The sequence below is a fragment of the Pistacia vera genome, unplaced genomic scaffold (genome assembly GCF_008641045.1).
Source record: "Pistacia vera cultivar Batoury unplaced genomic scaffold, PisVer_v2 Contig344, whole genome shotgun sequence".
Classification (NCBI taxonomy): domain Eukaryota; kingdom Viridiplantae; phylum Streptophyta; class Magnoliopsida; order Sapindales; family Anacardiaceae; genus Pistacia; species Pistacia vera.
This window is the reverse complement of record NW_022196162.1, coordinates 2,572,950-2,592,425: the sequence shown is the minus strand read 5'-3', so window position 1 is coordinate 2,592,425 and position 19,476 is coordinate 2,572,950. Positions and strand designations below refer to the sequence as shown.

General features: G+C 34.5%; 3 protein-coding genes across 7 annotated transcripts; 1 reads left to right on the top strand and 2 right to left on the bottom strand.

The window, feature by feature from the left end:
• The first annotated feature begins 1,752 nt into the window (after window positions 1-1,752).
• On the top strand, window positions 1,753-4,891 carry LOC116138900 (E3 ubiquitin-protein ligase At1g12760-like). The gene is made up of 4 exons (XM_031424574.1): window positions 1,753-2,151; window positions 2,442-2,561; window positions 3,577-3,868; window positions 4,617-4,891. The coding sequence occupies exons 1-4, from the start codon at window positions 1,838-1,840 to the stop codon at window positions 4,779-4,781; spliced, it is 891 nt and encodes a 296-aa protein (XP_031280434.1). The 5' UTR covers window positions 1,753-1,837; the 3' UTR covers window positions 4,782-4,891.
• A 2,370-nt stretch (window positions 4,892-7,261) lies between these two features.
• LOC116138915 (50S ribosomal protein 5, chloroplastic) lies at window positions 7,262-8,342 on the bottom strand. The gene is made up of 2 exons (XM_031424590.1): window positions 8,172-8,342; window positions 7,262-7,933 (listed from the first exon to the last, which is right to left on the bottom strand). Exons 1-2 carry the CDS (start codon window positions 8,266-8,268, stop codon window positions 7,578-7,580), a joined length of 453 nt encoding a protein of 150 aa, XP_031280450.1. The 5' UTR covers window positions 8,269-8,342; the 3' UTR covers window positions 7,262-7,577.
• A 1,071-nt stretch (window positions 8,343-9,413) lies between these two features.
• Window positions 9,414-14,951, bottom strand: LOC116138928 (histone-lysine N-methyltransferase, H3 lysine-9 specific SUVH1-like). 5 transcript variants are annotated; one of them, XM_031424608.1, is made up of 3 exons: window positions 14,931-14,951; window positions 12,202-14,714; window positions 9,414-9,659 (listed from the first exon to the last, which is right to left on the bottom strand). In XM_031424608.1, exon 2 carries the CDS (start codon window positions 14,444-14,446, stop codon window positions 12,272-12,274), a length of 2,175 nt encoding a protein of 724 aa, XP_031280468.1. In that variant the 5' UTR covers window positions 14,447-14,714; window positions 14,931-14,951; the 3' UTR covers window positions 9,414-9,659; window positions 12,202-12,271. The 5 variants fall into 5 exon arrangements, with proteins under 5 accessions (XP_031280468.1, XP_031280467.1, XP_031280469.1 ...); XM_031424607.1 differs by lacking the exon at window positions 14,931-14,951 and having other exon boundaries at window positions 12,202-14,877; XM_031424609.1 differs by lacking the exon at window positions 14,931-14,951 and having other exon boundaries at window positions 9,414-9,653; window positions 12,202-14,877.
• Window positions 14,952-19,476: the final 4,525 nt, after the last annotated feature.

The following is a 19,476-nucleotide window of genomic DNA, read 5'->3' as shown; positions in this document are numbered from 1 at the left end:
AACGTACTATTTCCTTGGGTATGTCGAATATCCTGACTATCCTTCCGGCATATATTCGGGCTAACCATTCTTATCTACTTTTATGGTTACTCATAGAGTAATATATCTCTTTTGCACTCACCAACTTATTATCTTGTGTCATCACTTGTCAACTAATTATTCCTCTAAATTCTTGGCACCACTTCTATTTATCCATATGAAGCCATGGAAATTTGATTTTCTACTGGTCATCTTATTATAACCTTACCCAAGGATGTCCGTGGTTGGTTGCTCTCTTTGTTTTCTTTAGTCTCCGCTTGGTTCCATTTCCTTGCTAAAAGGAATGGAAAAAAGAGAAGATTGGGGGGGGGGGGGGGGGGGGNGGGTTTGCTAATTCTTAATTCCTTTTAATGAAATCTATACCAAAGCATTCCCATTTTGCCCTTACTCTTCTTTGGGAATTCCATCTATATCCTTTGATTCATTACAAACTCATCCCCATATCAACATATTCTCCATGAAAAATCCTTACAATTAACTCCCCACTTTTCCTGCTAATTAGGGGTAGAATGGTCAAATTGCCCTTAGGGAAGAAAATATCTAAAACTCAACAAACATTTTACACGGTCTGTCGCCGCGGCGAAGAAACTTCTGTCGCCGCGGCGAAACTGTCCAGAGAGTTTCCCCGAGGTTTCAACACATCTTCGCCGCGGCGAAGATTATACTTCGCCCCGGCGAAGCTTGGCATACTAAACTTCTTCTATTTTCAACCAATTTCAGGGCAAGCATTCAACACAACATTCAATCAAACAATAATACCAAAAACCAACTCAAATAAGAGCAAAAGAGGAAACAATAACAACGTACCTCATGTGGGGCGTTACATAATAGAATTGGGAGTAATTGGTTTTATTTTTCATGAAAGAAAAATTCAATATATAGTAAAGGTTTCAAAAGATTAGCAATGAACTCTTTCTTTAATATATTAATTGATATAAAGTATTAATAGTATATGATAGCTAACCTAATTCTTAATATGAAATCAATCATTTGTAGTTATATGCTATTTATGATATGATAGACTTTGTCCAAAGTTTTTAACAACATTATATTAACATAATTTATTATTTATTATCTACTGACATTTGGATTAATTCATTTATTAGCATGAATTATAGCTACATTAGAAGCCAAACTTAAAACTTTATGTTACATGAATTTTTGTTATCACATAAACCATTGAGGAATATTTTTGTTCAATTAAACTTTGGGGGAATTATTAATTAACCCTTACGGAAAATAGGAAATTTTTTCTTTATGCCAAAGGCCACTATATCCCTTCCCAAACAGAAAATTTTTGACAATTTATCGGAAAAGGAATTATAATTAGAGTTATATTAAATATACAAACTAATTATATAAATTATTCTCTATAAATTGACGTGACAATCTTGTATGTTCAACAAATTATCTTTTAAATTGTTAAATTTCTTTCTAATTTAAAATTATCAAATCACATTAGGGATTATATGAGTAGTTGGTATTTGTTGTATTATTCTTATAATTAACCCTTGTGGAAATAGGAAATTTTTTTCTTGATGCCCAAGAAAGAGAAACGGTACCGTTTTTGTCCGAAACAGCAAATCTTCGTCAATTTTACGGGGCAAAGTGTGTGTTCTTGAAAATAGTGGATTTCATTGTAATTTTACTAAAACCTTCGGTACGTCAAAAAGATCCCATCAATCAAATATGCTGAACTGTCAAACACAAACACTACCGAAACAACATCGTATTAGTTCTGAAACAGCTGATTTATACTCGTTCCCCTTTCCACTCTTTCGCCTCAACCAAAAAGAAGATGGAAGAAGAAGAAGCAGCATTGAACATCGGGGGCGATTCCGAGGAGCGGCAATGGGTGATAAGCCGAACATTATCATTTGCAAACAAGAAAAAGTACGGGAAGGCAATAATGTGTATTGATGTGATATGGAACTTGGCCTTTGCTTTGGTCTCAGCGGTTGTGTTGGTTTTAGCTCGTAAGGAGAGACCATCCGCTCCTTTGAGGATTTGGGTTTCTGGGTATGCTTTGCAGTGCCTTTTGCATGTGGGTTTTCTCTATCTTCAGCGTCGGAGGAAGGACACCTTTTCTGCCAAGAATATCACTCACTACAGGTAATAATTGTTCAATTGATTTGGCTTGCTGTAGTTTAATTAGCTACCTAATATTCAAAAGTTTAGTGCTTTGTGGAATATTTCATTTATGGAGAAGGAAAAGGTTTCTCCTCTACCGAAATGGGCATTTCTTCGGTATTTAAGTTATTAGTAATTTTTGTTTTCTTTTTTTTTTATTTGGGGGGGGTGGGGTGGTGGGGGGGAAGGGAGTGGGAAATAGTTTGGCTTTGTAGGATATCATATGCCAATGTTAAAAGTCTAGTGTCTAGTTTCAATGTGTTGCTTTTCAGAATTTTGAAGAGGTTGGAGTCAATTGATACAATGATTTCCTTCGTCTGGTGGATTACTGGTTTCTATTGGATTGTTGCTGGCGGTCAAGCATTGCTGCAGGATTCTCCTCAACTCTACTGGTAAGAGCCCCGATTTGAGGCTTAAAACTTGTCTTGCTTTTAGTTCTGACATCTTCTTCCCGTGATTCTTCCTGCTGCAATCTTGATGATTAACTTGCAGAATATGTTTACTGGTAGAGTTTGAACATGCACTCAAGTATTTGACCCTAAATCTGATAATGAGTACGGCAATCTGTAAGCTTTGGAATTTCTTTGCTGCTTTCTGCAAATGTATAAGTAGCGATTGGTTATGGTGAATTTACATGGAGTTAAATCAGTCACGGTAATTAAAAGCATGCATTGAAATCTAAACAGTTTTATGTATTATTGTGGGGACATTATTTTGATTACTTGGTCATTACAATGGAAAATGTTTTCAGTCTTTGCTAGTGATTGTCTTTTGTTATTGAATTTCGGGACTTTACCATTACCCATTTAATGCCACCTGCGGGGAATTCACAGGATGAGCGTCCCCTCTTATTATCCCAACCCTCATTCCCACCCCAAAAGAGGAGTAAAAAAAAACATTGTCTTTTTCCTGAACCAGCCACCAAAGAAAAGAAACTAGGATACCATTTCTCTTGCTTTCTAACAAATTCCTAATTTTTTGTTTTCTTTAACGCATGTTGCGGTAAATACATTTTCATGTAAATGTTGTTATAGTTTTTTGAACCTTCAGAACTGTAATTTATACCATTACTAGACTTAGTGATTGATAACCACTGACTTGACCTACCAAGTAGTGCTAGATTTGAATTTGCTCAGGTATTGCGTTATTGACACATTTATAGAACCTTAATGATGAATCCACAATACATAAACTGCAGGTTAGCATCACTTTATTGACAAGTAGTGCTTGTATCATAAAACTACATAACTGTTATTATATCATCATTTAAAGTGGTTGTTCATGTACAGCGGAATGCAGCCAATGACTGTGACCAACCAGCAATGGTGGATTTTTAGTTATTTTCATCATTGCATTGTTGACAAACATATGGAACCTTAATGATGAACCCCAACGTATAAACTGCAGGTTGACAGTGGTCTTTCTGGCCTTTGATGTATCCTTTGCATTCTTCTGCATCACAATGGCATTTATCTTTATTTTCGCTGTCTTTTGCTGCATTCCGCTTGTAGCAATTGCATATGCTGTTGCAACCAGACAAGGTGCATCAGAAGACGAAATTCTGAGTCTTCCCAAGTATACGTATCGCTTGGCTAGTCCTTTAGGGACATCTGAAAATGCTGAGAAGCAAGATATTATTGATGCTAGGGTGGGGTCAAGCAACTCCTCCAATGAACTTGCTCTTTATCAAGAGGATTCTGTGAGCATCTTTACTCTTCTGCTCTCAGTTTTCAGTTGCATTTTTTTTCCAATCTGTTTACTGACTTTTATAACTTGAATCGTATTTTCATTCTGTTCTTACTTTTATAAGCCTACTCAGAAGGAATTCATTACATTCATATGTTTCCCAAAACTTACATATACATATTGGTAATTGGCTTCAATGGAGCAATTAATTAAAAATACAGAATTCACTATAGTTGGCAGCAAAGCAAGGTGAAACTAGTTCTGATATTTATAGAAACAAGAAATTGGTTTATAAGGAACCTTAAAGTTCTCAAAGAAACCATAAATAATCGGTAGATCTTTAGTGATGGCCAACAATTAATAGTCAGGTATGTAAGGGTTTGTTTGGTTTAGTCTTGCAATATTGTTTTGAAAAACACACTTAGTAGTACTAATATCTGAAACAGTTTTTGGTGCAATAAAAAAGATTTTGTATTGTTCGAATCTTCTTTTTTTTAGTTGTTTTAGTTCAACAATAGTTTTTGAGAATATGTTGTTTTTCAAATCTTATGTTTCAACTAAAGTACCCAAGGCAAGTATGATATATATCAACATTCAGGGAAGCCAATACAGGTAAGTGGCTTTGATTCAGTCCAATATAATTTTATGGTATATGTAGGCAAATGTGGCTGTGGCTCTTTCATGATCGCTTTGTTATTTGATGCACATTATGATGAAATGAAAGTTATCTTGATAAGTAACTTGGATTTTCCTACTTTCAGGAATGTTGTATTTGCCTTTCTCAATACGCAGATGGTGTAGAGCTGAATAGATTACCTTGCAACCACCATTTTCATCGCAGATGCATCAGCAAATGGCTCCATATCAATGCAACCTGCCCTGTCTGCAAGTTTAACATCCGCAGCAGTGGTGATACTTTGGTTTGACCATCTTTGTTCATGAATTACACTCTAGCTAATTAATCGATCATTTTCTTTTTGATCGTCTTACCTGATTGTAAAAGAACAAAATTCGGAGGACATCCTTTTCTACAGAACACTTTTTTCTTTTTTTCTTTTTTCTTTTTTTTTTTTTTTTTTTTGTGAATAGAAATGTTAATTTCAATTTGGAGCTCAGCTTATGGTATATGTATATTTCGTTATGTTGTGAATGTGTGAAAAAGATTGGAGATAGCCTCTAATACCATTTTATCTGCCCTTCAGCAATCTTTCTAGTATATCATCTGCATGAAATTCTCTATAAATATAAAGCTTGCCACAGAAAAAAAAAATTATGCCGCATTATGTTAATTTAGATGGACTTTTTTTAAATACATGAGCTTAGATTGATGGTGGGCATAACTGTCCTTTTTTAATTGATGAATGTTGGATTATTTATAAGTTTTGAAAAGAAAAAGAAACTAAGCAGAGAAAATTGTTAACACTTACACAATATTATTCCTTTAATTTCTTTATTAAATAATGTTATTTTTGAAGAAATCATTCACATATTTTTCTATAAATTTTCTACTATTCGTTCAAATAAAAAATCAATAAGTCACAATTTTTAAGTAAAATCTACAAAGATTTAAGTCACAAATATCACAACCCTATGGGGGCGGTTGGTTGGGAGTTATCGAGGATTATTGGGGTTAAATCATCTTATATTATTTAATTACCATGTTTGGTTGTCAAGTAATATAAGATACTGACAATCTTCAAATACCAATAGTGGTTACTATCGGTAGTATTGGAGGTAATCTAATTATCTCCATTTTTTTAGGTATTCTAAGATTAATAGGATTATCTTTTTTTGTTATAATTATATCTCTTATTAATAAAAATTTAGGACAATAATGCCCTTATTTTTTAATTTATTTACATAAATATAGCTTTTACTATTTCACCCCAATTAATTAACATTTTGGACAAAATTATCCTTAAATTCAAAACAAATTATAGCCCACCCAGGCCAACACCCCCACCGACATGTCGCCGGCACCCACCGCCGCGGCCAACTGCCGTCAGAACGACTCACGAAATGCCAAAAATGGCCATCATGCGCCAATATGGTCATTTCCAGCCAGATCTAGCCGTCTAGCCATCAAAGGTCAAATCCATCGATCTGGCCGTTGACAGCCAGATCCGTCATCGATTTGGTCGTTGACGGCCAAAAATGGCCATACGGCTCACGGAGGCCATTTCTTGCCTTCCGTGCACCGTTAGGTTGCCGACGACCTATAGTGGTTGCCAACGACCGGTAGTGGTTGGGTTGGTGGGGATGCTTTGTTGATTTTTTAATCTTTTATTATAGGATTGTTTTTACTAAGTTTTTAAATATAAGGGGGTTATAATAATCCAAATAATAATCAATATTAAAAAATAATATAATAATAATATTTAATTAGAGGACAATTCAATAATTTAAATAACATACCCACCAATTTATTCCTCTCAACCAAACATATTAATATAACATACTCACCAATTAACCAAACGCATTTTCCCAAAGATTATAACATTCCAGTAATCTATCTTTCCAATAATCCAATATTCCCAGTAATCCAACATTCCCTGAACCAAACGTCCCATATAGAGTATTTCTATTTACCGTTTACCAAACCTTAGAATGTGGTGGATGATGTGCTCTTAGAATTTCCAATCAAGGCCTCTCGTGAGATTCAAGTGTCTCTAAACATTGCCTTTCTCCAACCAACATTTCTACTTCATCCCCGCCAAAACACACTAATCAGGCGATGCAGCAGCCTATCCAACACTTCACACTCTACCTCTCAGCCTTACCAGGCAACACATCATTTATGGAAACTTCAAAATATAGATAATAGTACCAAGTGTTCTAAAGCACCATCTCACAGAATCAATCCTATCACAGCCACATCTCACTCCTTTTTAGCAAGTCGAACACCCTTACTGATGAACTCATTCAACTTATGATATACAGATTAGTGCCCTCAAACTTAATTGCTCTCTTTCGTAGCTTCTTCCCACTGCTTGAGTGCAGCAAACTCATGATTTTGTATAGAACTCGATTATCTTAAATTTCAGATCACCGCAGCGCGAAAAAATTGTACAACCAGAAAACCTACAAAGAGACTGATTTTCAGGTTACGAACCCTTTCGTCCTCTATTTCTTGAATAAAGGCCCCCACCAAAAAGTCAGTTCTATGGATTTGTAAACTGGATTATGTAAATATAAACTAGTGGGATGCAGAGAGATTGCGTAAAAGCAATTAACATAATTTTACAGCATTATATGGAAGCAAAATATCTCTTCCTAACTTTCCTAAGTTTAAGCATTGAACTCTTATGTACAACACCAAACAATATGATTTAGAATTTATTTAATCCTGATCCACCATTCAAGGTTAATTACTTGAATACAGCCTGAAAGAAGTGAACCAGTTGCATATTTCAAGAATAATTACATTACTAAGAACAGAATTGAAGATCACATTCAATTACAACTGGCATATTTCAAGATGTAACGACAGTTCAATCACAAATTTGCACACATTACATCTACCAAGTTGAATAAAGAAATGCAATTCCGCAACATCTATAATTCAATTCTGAATTAAATGGAAGAACAATAGATCCATGGAGATCTTTAAGATACATTGAAATTAACAAAATGATTTCCACTTTCAAAAACAAATAATTGAAATGACATAAGGAATCAGGAAAAGGTCAGAACCAAACCTACAAGCAAACTAGAGGAAGAGTTCAGACATTCTTTAACTTCTTCATCTTAGAAGGCGGCCATCGGCCCTTCTTCCTCATTCTGCGCTTTCGAACGAGCCGCTTCCTTCTAAGCCTTATCTTCTTTGCCAATTTCATTCTCAATTTCTGCTCCAGCCTCTCCTTCTCCTTCGATTCCAATGGAAGTTTGTCAACTGATACAACCTCTTCATTGCTATTAGAGGAGGGTTGAGCGCCTTCCGGTGGAGCTGCTCCATCAATGTCAGAAGAGGCTTTTACAATTACAGCACCTCTTTTGGTAGCAATGAGAGGCAAAAAGTTTTGAACTCTATTGCATGACTTTGGGCTGACATCAATGGCTTTGAAGTGCAACCTGGAAACTGAAAATCAAGAAAAGATTCAGATAAATAAATAACTAATTATAACAGAACAAAAAAAAAACGTAACTCACTAAGTGTTCGATGAAAGTCCCAAGTGAGTATGAAGTTAGAGGTAAACGCTACAATGCTTTTAGAAAACAAAGGTTCACAACTGAGTTTCTTTATATTTTAAAAATAAAACAATCCTTAGCTAAATTTAACCAAGAATTCGAGTAAGCGAAGGGAGAGAGATTGTTACCTGGGGAAGCAGTGATGGCAAGGGTTGATGATACAAAATGTGAAGAAGGAGAAGGAGAGAGAGAAGGGAGGGGATTGAAGCAAACAAGGAGAGCCATTGTCAAAAACTCTGGAGGTCTCTTACTGCATTTTGTTTCTGGATAAGACTAATATTTGTTTCTCCTTTCACCCGCAGACCCGCTGACATAAACAGATAAAATGCCGTTTCGGTTACAAATACGTTTCGTGCGCTATATCACTTTCTTTTGTATTTTTATTATTATAGATGCACGTCAATTTGAAAGGCCCATTTTACTGATATTAAAAAGAGATAAATTTAAATAAATTTAAATTTAAATGCTGAATAATGTTTATTACTATTCTCTCTTAGAAACGTCTCCATCCTTGAACCCAAGTTCAGATTATGATGAAAACTTCAAAGCTTTGATTGTATTTATTTATATATATAACCAATGTTTTAAAACTCGGCCCAACCCGGCCAGTTCAACTGGGACTTGGGGCCTTCATCGGGCTAGGTTACCAATTTTCCTATTCCGAAAGCCTTAGAATTTAGGATGATGATTGGCAAATAATTAAAGGTCGGGATGTTGGGGCTTTTGAAGAGAAAATGTCGATGAGTGTAATGGTGGCGACGGAGATGATTTTTTGTGAGTGAATAGACCAAAAATCGAAAAATCGACAGCTGCAACAGTCAGCTTTTTTCTGTGAATGAGGTGGGGTGAGATGGGTTTTAGTTAGGGAGCTAAGGAGAGTATTTTCGTGATGACGGGGAGGGTTGTCAATAGTTCAATTTCGACCAGATCTTGGGTAGATTTTATGGGAAATGGACTCAACGGATGATTTGGATTGTATTTGGTGTGTCGTCGCCGCCAACCAATCAATCGCTGATTTGCATTTGGGGTATGTTTGTTAAATTTCAAACCTGTAGAATTTAATTCAGGGGTATATTTGCTAAATTTTAAACTTTTTGACACCCGATTAAACCGGTCAACCCGAGACTCGTCAACTTTGTTAGGTTTCACCCCAGATTGGTTATTAAAACATTGCATACAACTTCAAAATTCAAATAGGATTTGTATTTTACTCGTTATGAAGCACCCAATGCACATGAGCAACAAATTCAAGATGGCTTATTTTGAGATTTAATTATGTTTAAGGGTAGATGGGCTTTTACTTTGTTTAAATAGTTGAGTAGTACACTTTTAACCCCGATGATGGGGGCTAAACTAAAGATCACTACCATTTCTGTGTTGGACAACCTCAAATTTAAGAAACTATTCTTTTATACATATGACCTTTGTCTTTTATATCACTTACATTACATGAGAACTCTTCCTGTTAGATTTTATGTTACAATTACCACCTAACAACCTTCAACAAAAATCTCTTGCTACAGAAACAAACGGGAGAGACTTCTCAATGCATTCAACAAAAACACATGCATTCTCCAGCTATATACATCCCACTGTGGACTTCAAAGCTTCTGCAGCTATAGCAAAACACGAATTAAACCGCAATATAATGCTAAATCTGATGTAAGCATTCATCAGTATCTAAAAAAGGGACCACTCAAATTCTCGATCTGATGCAATATAATCTGGGTATTCAGTGATAAATAAAGAAAGCCATAATTCCTATACTTTACAAACAAATCATTCAAACATATATTTTATTTCCTGATCAAGTGACTACACTGTAGTCACTACAGTATCACACTAAAATCTGAAACATGTTTAGCATCAAAAGGTTGAGTGAGCTATACAGATTTTAATTAAACCAATTCGACAGTATATAATAAATAAGTATTTTAATGCATTTCTAAAGATAAATTTTCCACAGGTTAGAATAATACAATGAAATATGTTATTACTTAAAAGCATGAAACGAATAATTTTAAAAAGATAATCTCTATGGTCGTAAGGAACAAATTCAATCAGCATCACAAACAGCTAGTTTGCAACCTTCTTTTCCATTCTAATAATTTTCTAAGCTATCCTGTCTTCTCTTCCTCCTAAAAAATAGGTATCTTCTTCATCAATTTCCAAGGAAATGCAAATTAGTCAAATTCCAAAACCCAAAAAAAACTTCAAAGGAATACAATACTATGCTTCTCTTAAAACCTGAAAAGCCAGTTTATGTCCAATTGTGACCACTAGAGTCTCAGCAACGTTCACAAAATTTAATCTATTTAATATATTATGATGATTTTCAAAAACACAAGGACGTTTGAGTCTTTAGAACAAAGGTGAAGCATCTAGTGAAATTCCCCCCTTCTTCAAACATAACAAATCATTACATATGAAAATGGCTGTGTACACAGATGAGACTTGAGTGCAACGAGGGAAAGAGAAAGACATTGATTTCAGTGAGAGAGAAAAAGAGAGTTTTAAAAAAATATGAAAAGATGATAACGAATATTTTTTTCATTTTCTAAATTTGTACTAAAAACTTTTGGATTTCATTTGAAAACATCGCATTTTATTATCTTTTAGTTATTGAAAACTGAAAAATTGTACTTAAATTCTTCAAAGGGATACAACTTATTTATTTTCCAACAATATAATTATTTATCAATCAGCCAAACTAATCAAAATTGCACCAAATTTCAGGGAAAAAAACATGTGGTTGAAAATCAGGGTAATGATATTTGGAAAAGAATAAATATTTTTACAACATATGTACTCAATATAATCAACCGTAATGCAGAACAAACTGCACCAAAATTCAGAAAAAGATGATGCAGATGGTGAGATAGAACCAAGAATGTAAAATTATGTGACAATTGTCCAAGCACTGAACCGGTATTTAGTCAATACCCATAGAGCACCTGCTTGAAACCCACTACAAAGCATCACTGATTTTATTTTCATGTCCAGAACATAATATTTAGTAACTTTCAGTAAAAGAGGTATAGAACAAACAAAATGTAATAATAAACTAAAAAAGTAAAAATAAACTGAACTCTTTATATGACAAAAGATTAAAATACGAACATGTTCATGTGACAAGCACATGCTCAGACATACATACAGACACACTACCTACAACTACTTCATCATTATATCATAATATTTTACTCCAAATACATAGGTTAGGGACTTAGGGTCCTCTGCCTTTAAAATTTGAAATACGTGCCTGCATAATACAATAAGTGTTTAGCAGTGGTGGAAAGAGGAGCAATATTCAGTATATACAGGCTATAAAATCATGAGAAAGATAGTTCAGAAAGAGAAGTTTAGGCTGAAGAGTTGAAATAAGATAGTGTAGGGGAATTTAAAGAAAGAAAAGAAGATTTGTGAAATTGACAGCTTCGAATGGGCTGGCTTGACAGATGACAGCCTTTGCATGAAGAGAAATCAAGCTGAAATAAGGAGTAGCTGTTAATTTTTAGAGAATAATTTTTTCAGAGTCAGAAAGCTAAGGCCTTCCTCAAAGGTGATAGTAATACAAAGACGTTTCCTAGAATTTTATAGGGGTGTAAAGATAAAAACTTGATCAGTAAGCTGGAAACTAGAGGGATTGTCCTCGAGGATTTGAGGAGTCAATTACCAGATGTTTCTCAAAATTATATTTGAAAGCAAGAGTTACTAGATCGACAGTGCATGACTCAAATGCACCCCCACAGGCAGAAGCAACAAGATGGTTAGGAAGTTGTATTTTTTTTTTACGAAAAAGGTTAGCCTGAATAATCAATAATAATCTACCAAATCAGTAAGTACAACAAAAACCAAGAGATTAAAAATAATATACGAGGTCTGTTGCCTGTGACAGCCACACCCACACACAAAAAGCCTTCAACCAAAAACAGCTTCTAAGTTCAAATTGCTCCTGTAAATTCTTTCCATGAAAATTTTCATAGCATACTTGTAAATTAAATTCTAAATCTCATCATATGCCAAGTTTCCATTATACCTTACAAAGTCCAGTAAATTTACAAGAAACTTAATTATTTCGCAGCTAAATAAGACAATGAGAAATGTTTCACGTTAGGGTAAGTAAGCACTCAAGGAGGAAGCTAGAGATAAATTTACCTTTCCCGTAGTGCATGAGTTAAGCAAGGGCCATTGCCATTGCCATCCAAAATCAACGGTTGAGTAAATATTAGTATAAGAAGCCCCTGCACTTTGATGACCCACATTGGCAGTTTTTCTTTCTCACTGCTTTGTCAGGCAGGACTGACCCATAATTATATGTCAACTCTGTCATAGGAGGAATATGTTTGATGGCATAAAATGCAATATGAACATCATACCCCTCTTTATTCTCACGGAAAACTGGATGCCAGAATACATTGGGACAGCAACTGTGGTTCATAAAACGAGCTACGTTCCCAACATCTTTTGCAGTTATAATTAAGGGAAATGGAATCTTTGCAGCCTCATTGAAAATACAAGGCAGATAATCCTCTGGCTGATAAGTACGGGTAGCATCAAAAATGTAATCATCTTCAATTTCATCTCCATTTTCTATCTTAGAAATATCAATGACTTGCCCAGCATATTCACATATAAACGCGCCAGCACGGATGGGATCCCAGGACCTAAGACCCCAACCTTTATCCTTAGTTCTAAACACCTCCAAATGAACTTTCAGACCACCTTGAGTTACCCGGTTCCGGCAATTAGGAGGGCACAAACAAGAAAAACCACACTCATGTGTCAAGGACTTTGGGTTAACAAGAACTCCATGTGCTATACAAGGAAGATAACCCCCATTTTTTTTAATGCAAGGGCAGTTGGGATTACCAGGTAGACATCCACTGCGGCAAGTACAGCCAGCAGATGATTCTACTAAATTTACATGTTTTGAATACTTGAGACTAGGAACATACTTAAAATGTGCAGGCCCTTTCTCATTATCAACATCGTTTACAAGAGAAACAGGTATATTTTCTACCCCTGAAGTAAGATCTGGCAATATAACCCCAGTTCTAGAAGTAATACCATCCTTCCATTGTTGAACTGATTTCCATGTCATGAATGCTTCAGGCTGCCCGGGTGACCTAACCAATTTATACTTAAATACATTACAACCTGACTTCCCTTTCTCCACCCATGACTCCTGAATTTTGTAAAGACCATCATATACATATACCTTACCATTTAGAGTTGCTAAATCCTTTATACCTCGGATCACTCGTATCTCATTGCCCCGATGGAAGCTTTTCTCCAAAGCAAGATTACCTCTTTCAAGCTTTTGATCCATTATTTCCTTATCTTTCCTAAAAATATTCCCACCTTGTCCACTGTAAATTAACACATACCCATCCCCATCCTCTACATTATCCTCATATCCTCCAGATGAAACAATGCTAACTGCTACCGGCTCTTCTTCTCGATTAATTTTCAGACCCATGTAGTCAATCCCAGCCATACAAGGAAAATGCAATCCAACCAAGTTCATTTCCATTCTGAAATAGAAAATATCCCCCACTTCAACACCTGGGACAACTCCAACTCTCTTCTTGATATTTGTCCGAATTCCTTTATTCGTCAAGACTGTACTCGCTTTCAAATCAGGCCGTCTAATAGTCCCAGCAGTTGCTTCTTTTGTATCTTCAAACTGTGATAGTTTTCTTCGGAGCAAATCATAAATCAGTAGTATATATCCCACAGACTTCCTGTCACCATCAGCTTGTCGGACCATATTAAATTCCATGAGATTAAATGATGAGAGAATATTGTTAACTATTGAATCCACATCAGCATCTGACAAGTTAACATTGGTTTCTTGACTATCACTCGTCTTCTTCTGGGACTTATTCTTTGGTCTCTTACTCTTACCAGTATCCTCCAGACCGGAAATGTGCATATTAAAACTACTCAGAAGCTCGGCACCGTGATTCTGGCTGTCACTATACTCATCCTCCTCTGCAAACCCACCTTGGGATTCTGATCGACCACTACTCCTAGTGCCACTAGTATCTCCATTTACCTGAGCTGTGGGTGGTGCTGTCCTATAAGGAGCTATCTGAACAGCAGCTGTAATTGGATTGCTGTACCCAGAACCTGCAGTCTGATTCGGGACACCAACCGGGGTTTGTGGATTCTGTTCAGGATGCTTTTGAGACCCCACATAACCAAAGAACGGATAGAATGGAGTAACCTCAGAAGGGAAAGGACCGTACGGGTTCACACAAAAGAAATGAGCTCCAGATGCATTTGGTGGAGGAGAGAAAACTGGAACAAGAAGACGCAATGGTCTTATTTCCAAAACACTAGACTTATCCACTGACTCAGAAACAGGAATCGAGTCTTGCCTAAAGGTTTGATCCATTAAAACAGACCCTGGCAACTTAATTTTCGCGGACAGAAACCCTCACTCTAATACCAATTCCTACACATATCAACACTTATCTAAAGCTTCATATCTCTTCATACAAAAACATGTCTACAGCCTAAACAAAGCTGAAATAAGTTTCTTAACCTACAACACTACCATTCACTTCAACATTATGCCACAAAATGGGGAAAAAATTCCAGAAACAAAAATAGCCATACCCAGATTGCAAATTTGGTTGAGTCTGATGAAAAGGAACGAATTGCTGCAACATGCACATGGTCCCAATACAAAGTTAGATATATAACCAAAAAGTAAAATTAAAAAGAAAGCACCGAAATTAGGATGGGTTGCAAATCATGTTTACAAAGGGATCCAAAAAAGTTCGGTTACAGAGAAATAAATGAGAAAAGGAATTTGATATTATATATTTGTCTTCGGATGAAATGAAAATGAAACTGTTAAGTTTTAATAGAAATACCGTGAAAAAAAAGTAAGGAAGATACCCGATTTTGATTTTCAGATTTGAAATTTGATAATATACGGACAATGATATTTCTAAAACAAAATTCAAACACAAAGAATATTATATATATATTAATAATATATATATAATATATATATAATATAACTTTTATATAATTATAAAAATTCAGTTTAATTTGTATTAAATAAGAATAAACTCTATATAATAAAGTTATAATTTCTCTAATTTTTATCAAGTTGCATTCACATAATAATAATTATAATATTACAAAAAATATATATATATATAACTTTATAAATTATAAAAAATTTCAGTTTCAATTTGGGATAGTTATAATAAGAATAAACTTCATATTGTAAAAGTTATAATTTTTCAATTTCTGTCTTAAGAAATTTGCATTCACATATAATATTATTATATATTACAAAAAAATATATGTTATATATATTAAAAATTTAAGATGAAATAAAATATTTATGTAAAGTTGTTTAGGACAATGATTTATGATTTAGAGTTATTATCCAATCTTTTAATTACGGATACGTAATAACCTGCTAACATGATACTTTCTTGTTAAGTCAAATATTTATAGCTTCTCAATCATGTTTAGAGTTTCTTGGAACAAAACTTTTTGTATTTTCATACTATCATTTATGATATTTCCTTCTCTTTTATCTAATTGCTACTAAAACAATTATTGAAATCCTAATACATACTACTAAAACGTGAATTATAAAATAAAAAAGAACCAAATCAGTCATTTTCGTAACTACACATCTATTAAGTTATAATCTCCTTATAGTAATAAATTAGTTTGATCTCACTATTATGACTATTGAGAGGTTTTACTTGATATATATTTTGGGTTGATCACTTTTTAACTTTAACTCCACACCAAATTAGAGGTGGTAGATTGCAATGTTGGTGGTCCAATAAAATTACTAGGCCAATGTGATCTATTGGACTAAGGAGGTATTTGTTTAAGTATATAAATTGGTCAAACCAGTTTATAAACTCTAAAATCAAGCTGTTTATAACTTTGTGGCTTATAAGCCAAAAAATAAGTTGGGGAAACCTATCTTTTTTTTTTTTTTGGCTTATAAACACTTTATTAAGTTACTTTAACCAAGTATATTATCACGTTATCTCTATTATTAAAATTTCATCTATAACCTTATTTTATATTTCAAACAACTACCGATTTTATCAATATCACTGCAAAAATCTTTCCCTGCAAAAACCTTATTTTGATTTCAATTTTATTTTTTTTAATATAATTATAATTCTTGTATTTGTCATTAGTTTATTTTGTATAAAGAATCTAGAAATTATTCATATAAATTTTTAATAAAGTATTTGCTTATGTAATTCTAAAATTAATTATATGTAATATGATCGAAATATATTTTGATAAATTATAGTAAAAAATTGAGTTAATATAATTTATATTGATAAAATAGGGTAGTATCCTTTAGTCATTTTAATAATAAAATGTACTTATAAGCCACATTTTACCAAACCGCGTCAAATACTTATCAATCACTTATTCACTTATAAGTACTTTAACCAAATACGTAAAAGCTTAAATTTCAAATGCTTATAAGTCATATTACCTTATAAGCACTAATTTTATAAATTCAATCAATATGCTTTAAAGCTTTCATGATTTGGTAAATTTATTATACTGGATGGGGCCGTTTGGATGGGTTAATATTAGTATACGGGTAATATTTTTTAAAGAGCAAATGACGATATTTGGTTGGTTTGTAAAAAATTATTCTTGAATATTTTATGACAAACAATAGCATTTAGAGGGTATATTACCGGGAATCTTAATACTTGGTTTTTTTTTTTTTTTTTGTTGGGGGGGGGGGGGGGGGTGCGCGGTTATTAAAACTTACCCCTGGTAATATAATTTTGTTTCCTATGTTGCCCCTAAACATTGAGCATTGGTCCAAATTACTTTATATTTGTAACATTTACAAAACACTCAATTCACTCATGTAGACACTTTGTCATCGCTTTTTAAATTTTCAAATGACATTACCTTGTTATTGTCATTATTTATGAAATGTCATTAGAACTAGCCACCACCGCCAGCCACCATGACCGTCACCAGAGGTTGCAAAAGTTGCCATAATTGGGTACAATGCTGTAATGGTGGCGCTGTGTCGGTGAGGCTTTTCGACCATGGGTTGAAAAGGGCTAGTATGGTTGTTAGACGGCCAAATCCATGGCCATTTCACAACAAAAGAGTGGTAGTGAACGGTCGACGTTTCACGATCGAAGACCTGACCATTTCATAGCCAGATTTGTGCACTGCCACGTCATGGCCAGATCTATAGCACTGCATGATCGCCAGCAATGGGGCTGGCTGCCAGCAGTGGCTGGGGTGGGTAGGGGTGTTTTATTAAGTTTAAAACGTTTTTGGTTGCTAGGGTTTTGCTAAATCTAAAAAGTGAGGGGTTAAAAGAATCATTAAAAAAATAATAAAAAATAATGTTATATTAATATATAAAAAGGAGAGCAATTTAGTAATTATATCATACCCATCATTTATCTCCCAACCAAACATATTATTCACCAATATTCGAACAAACCAAACACATTTTCTAAACATTCCCAGTAATTTTAAGTGATCTTTCATTCGAATACAAATCTTCTATAATAAAGCATTATATAATCCAAAAGCCCCGAGAGTTATGTTAATTACCTCTCATCTATTTTAGTACCTTATTCATCTAAGGACAAATTCATTAAGTGGTGTCCAATAAGAGCACATCTATTTAACATAATTCTTATTATATAATTTTTTAAAACGAGGTTAACGACATTTTCGCACCCAAGGTTGGCCTAAGACAACTTTCCCACCCATCCATCCAATTTTTCCGTTAATTTTAACTGCAGTAGCACAAAATGGTAAATTCAGTATTTTATTTTCTTTAAAAAGTTAATAACCTGTTGTGACCACCACCTGTCGTCGCCACTATCCCTTCCTCTTCCATAACCTCTGTAACCACCACCTGTCGCCAGCCACTATCCTCTCTTCTTCCATAACTTGCGTAAACCACCAATCATAGGTTGGTGCTATTTCGGTGTTGTCTGTGCACTTCCATGGATACTGCAAGTAACGACAATCATGTCTCGATCACATAGTGGTTGCTTAGTCACCTTTTCAGTGAGCAAAACCGACCCAAACACACCACTAAACTTCAATTCTTTTCAACACAATCACCGCAACCAAAACAATCATCAATCAAGAAAAATTATATCAAAAAAGCAATCAAACAATCAAGTCTTCTCTTGATCAACTCGTTTGACTCAATTTGGCCGAAAATTAAGTTTCTTGGTCTGACAGATCAAGCCGACATGTGGCTCTTGAGTCGTGCCTTTGGCCAACTCAAAAGCCTCAGGTGCTGGCTTGATCGGCAGCAACAGCTAGACCTAACAATTTGGGCTCATATCCGTGTAAATAATATAGGGTATGAGTCCATAAAATGGGCTTTTTTTTCCTACCTGTACTCGGCTCGAGTCCTTTTTGGCGGGTATGCCTGGTACCCGTTGAAATAAAAAAAAAAAAATTTCTAAAAAACATTAAACCAAAACAGTAGCCGTTTCAACTTCTCTTAATCCCTAATTGAATTTTTAACTTCTCTCTCCACTCCACCTTCGAACCTTCCCTTCCTAGTTCCTACCTTCGATTTGATTGGTGTTTCTAGTTCTAGCTAACGACGTTTCATTCTATAGAGCCACCGTCACTAATTCTAGCACTCTCCATCAAAAGCGACAATCGGCAGGTAAGCAAAATCATTTTGCCCGACTTTTAAACTATATTTTAAAAGTTAATGCTTTAAGATGAAAGTTATAGTTATGGTCTAACAAAGAAACATACCAATGAACCCTAAGATTTTCTTCTTTGTGAAATGCTGGAGAGATGGACACTGACAAGCAGTTGGGTTAAATTTAAAGCTAAAAGAGGAACTTACTGGGGCCTTTTGATTTTTTTTCTTCTTAAAAATAACCCTTTAGATTTCGAAAATCATCGGAAATTGCCGGAGTATAAGTCATTTGTGGTTTTTTTGTCATCTGGGGATTCGATTCCTCGTTTTCATTGTCCCCAATTCCATTTTGGGGTCTAATTGTGTTTACTTGAGTTTGGCTCCTAATAAAGTATAGGACAATGTTCTGGGCCCGTATTAGTTCATTCTTTTTTCAGATTGAACAGAATTCCAAGACAAAGTTAATTGTTTATTTGTATATACATATATATCCAATGAAAATTACTTTTGGAATTATAATTGAATCACCAGTTTACTGTCACAAGCTGGTTTGTGTTTTAACTTAATAAAACTACAGTATATGTTAATTAAGGATATATTATAGTTCACAAGAGGAGTCTCTCCTCGTGCCCTTAATTGTTTTTAATTTCACTAATTAATTTTCTTAATTTGGGATAGTTGATCGTAAGGATGTAATTGTAAAAAAGAATTGTGGGGGTGTAATTATCAAAATTAAAAACTAGAGTGAACGTGGGTCCACC